Source organism: Hibiscus syriacus, unplaced genomic scaffold (genome assembly GCF_006381635.1).
Source record: "Hibiscus syriacus cultivar Baekdansim isolate YM2019G1 unplaced genomic scaffold, ASM638163v2 tig00110893_pilon, whole genome shotgun sequence".
In the NCBI taxonomy this organism is placed as follows: Eukaryota; Viridiplantae; Streptophyta; class Magnoliopsida; order Malvales; family Malvaceae; genus Hibiscus; species Hibiscus syriacus.
This window is the reverse complement of record NW_024062901.1, coordinates 194,666-197,847: the sequence shown is the minus strand read 5'-3', so window position 1 is coordinate 197,847 and position 3,182 is coordinate 194,666. Positions and strand designations below refer to the sequence as shown.

Below are 3,182 nucleotides of genomic sequence, written 5' to 3'. Positions count from 1 at the left end.
GGCAAACATTGTAAACACCTCATTAATACGAGTATCGTTGTTAAAAAGGTACGTATTAGAGATGTAAATGAGATGAGACGGATTGTAAATTACTCGAGATCGGTTCTGTCAAAGTTTAGTCAATTTTCGAATTGAATAGACTTAAATTCGAATTCGACTCGAATTCTTAACGAGTAAAAACTAACTACTTGAAACCCTACTCGAAAAGCTCGTGAGAAGGTCGAAAGAATAACATATTAAATTTTAGAAAAAAACTAAATCAAATTATTAATAAAATACTAACATTTCTATGATGTTCTTTCTTAGGAAAATATAATATAAAGTTTTATGTACTTAAGTGTTAGGTTTGAGTTCGAGCTTGAACTTCAATTGAACTAATTCTGAGAATAAGTTCAAATTTTTCGAGCTCGAGTCAAACTTTATTTTTTATTTCGAGCCGAACTTGAAAATTTAAGCTCGCGGGCTTTCAAGTTGAGTCGAGTTTCAATTTTTTATTTTAAATTCAAATTGAACTTAATAATTTTAAACTCGTAAATTGTCGAATCGAGATGAACTTAATTTTTAAAATTTTAAAATCTAGTCGAATTCAATAATACTCGAATTTAACTCAACTCATTTGTAGCGACCGTATGGATCATGAAATAATGGGTTGGGAACTTTAGTAGACATGATGAGACTTGGAACATACTCCATGGAATAATTGATCTCAAAGAAAAACACCCCATTAACGGATGCTTTTGTTTAATTGGGGGTAATTGGTTAACTCACTTTCCAAGTGATTATAAACTTCAAAAAGCTTAATGCTTCCATACCCTTCCAACATTGCTTCTCCCCTCCCCCATCTCCTTACCATAACTAGGACACAATCTTCATCGTTAGGACCAGCTCGATTGAGTTAAGTTAAAAAATTAAATTATTTAAATTGATGAATCATATTTTATAATTTAAATTTGATTTACATTTTTTAATCGAATCGGTTTTATAAAATTCAAGTTGTTTGAGTTTCTGTTTAAATTCAAGTGTAAACATTTATAATATTATGGTACTATTTGATTTCAATATAAACGATTTCTTATAACCATAAACAATACTTATATATTTCTTCATATTTTTTCATATGTGATATATCATAGTTAAATGACTCCACTCAAACTTTAAAACCACTCTACTAATTACTAAAAAAAATTAGATATTTGAGTTTGATTTTATAACTCGGCTCGAATATAAATTTTTTTTGTGTCTTTTCCGAATCGAGTAAAAAACTTCAATTTTTCAAGTTTGTTCACCCCTTATCTAGGAAAAGTTAAATTATATCAAATATCATTAAGCTTTGAAGTATGATTCGATTATATTATTAAACTTTCAAGTACTTCAATTATAACATTAAACTTTAATTTTGATCCTCTTCTTACTTGTATGTTTTAGTTTTCACTCAAACTTTCCCAATACACAAAATTATCCTTTCCTTTGAGCTTTTGATCGTCCTCATTTTCATTGTTCAATTCTGACCATCGAATCGAAATATTTTGCTCTCTTGGCTAAATTGGAGCCATCTCATCATTGGAATTGCCAAATCGACGATCAAAGACCCTATGAACCCATGATAGGCCGTAATCTTGTTCACTTTTTTTTATTTATAGCGTCCGTTGAGTATTGATTTCGTTGGGGTTTATTATACGTTTTAGGTTTGGTGTGACGGAGTTGAAGGGCCATGGTTCAACGATGATGTATTTAAAGTTGCATTGATGGATAGTAGAGGTCAACGACAATGGTGTTGAACTACGATGTTAATGGACAATGATACCTTGGAGAATAACCGAGACAACTCTATAAATCAACAACCAAATGCGGCAGTGAGACTAAAAAACCTTCACAATCAGATTTCAAGACTTATAAACAACTTAAAACGCCAATAACAAAGCTTAGTTTCTTGTGCTAGATGGATATATCATATGCATGATTCATGCTGCACATCGAATTGCCCAGTGCTGTAATGGAACAAAGCTAGTTTACAGACACCAAAACCACATAATGCAATGAATTCATATGCAACTACTCCTTGGAGAATAACCACGACTTAACTCTATAATAACAAGAACCAACTGCAGCATCGAGACTAAAAATCTTCACTCTCGGATTTCAAAACTTAGAAACAACTTAGAACCTCCAGTCCCATTAATAACAAGTGAAATGCAAGTAACAAACAGGATCCTCACATAGCTAACAATAAACTTTCATTGATAAACAACAAAAGTACTCCTCATAAAACACTTTCATGAACTCAACAAAAACATTATCTTAAAAGTTTCTTCTGATTAAAAAAAACATACTAAAATGGTTCATACTCGAACGGGATCCTTCCTACTTCAAACCACATAAATTCTTCAGCGGTACTGCAAATGAAGACAGAGAACACCCAGAGATTAAGAAATACTGATAAGAAAGTATAATAATTAAGATAACATTAATCATCAGATGAGTAATTTGGAAAGCTCTACCTTAATGAATCCAATTTCCTTGGCATTGCTACGGAAGCACTGTCTGCAACACATGAGCCCATACTTCCTTATGATGGCATGAGGGTTTCCACACACCCGACTAAAAAGAGAGAATTAAAACACCAAAAAAGAATCAATTAACCAAGAATACACAATATTTGAAAAAAAAAATAGAACAAAACAATTGATAACAATCTCAACCTAAGGGGAACACCCTTGGACATAAAAGATTATCATGATAAATACTTGGATCACGCCCTCAAAAATCAATAACCTAACATTTTAATTCAGCTAGTTAAACTTAAACGTAATTTATGCTAAGAAAAAAAAATGTAGGAGAAATTTACCAGGCGCGAGAGCCAGGTCCGTAGGTCTTGGGGTGAGAATTCCAGACGTTAGAGTGACCCATGATTGATCAGAAGCTCTGAGAGGCGATAAGAGCTTATTGAAAACCTGGAATGGGAATGGGAATGGGAAAACGAGGATATTTATAGAGGCATTCCGGAAACCCTAGTTTCGATATTTGGAGTTTTTGGACCCCGATTGTTTTCTTTTGGTTTAATTTACATTTTCATCCTTTTACCATAATCAATTTGAGGATTTAGTCACTGTGCTATTTATTATTATTATGTCTTAATATAAATTCCTAACACTTTTTATGGAATTATAAAAAGTTTAAATGAT

The 3,182-nt window shown here is 32.0% G+C and overlaps 1 protein-coding gene across 1 annotated transcript; it reads right to left on the bottom strand.

Moving 5' to 3' along the window:
- Positions 1-2,217: 2,217 nt before the first annotated feature.
- Positions 2,218-2,981, bottom strand: LOC120145533 (40S ribosomal protein S29-like). Its single transcript, XM_039159359.1, has 3 exons — positions 2,846-2,981; positions 2,499-2,598; positions 2,218-2,393 (listed from the first exon to the last, which is right to left on the bottom strand). Exons 1-3 carry the CDS (start codon positions 2,905-2,907, stop codon positions 2,385-2,387), a joined length of 171 nt encoding a protein of 56 aa, XP_039015290.1. The 5' UTR covers positions 2,908-2,981; the 3' UTR covers positions 2,218-2,384.
- Between the last annotated feature and the right edge of the window lie 201 nt (positions 2,982-3,182).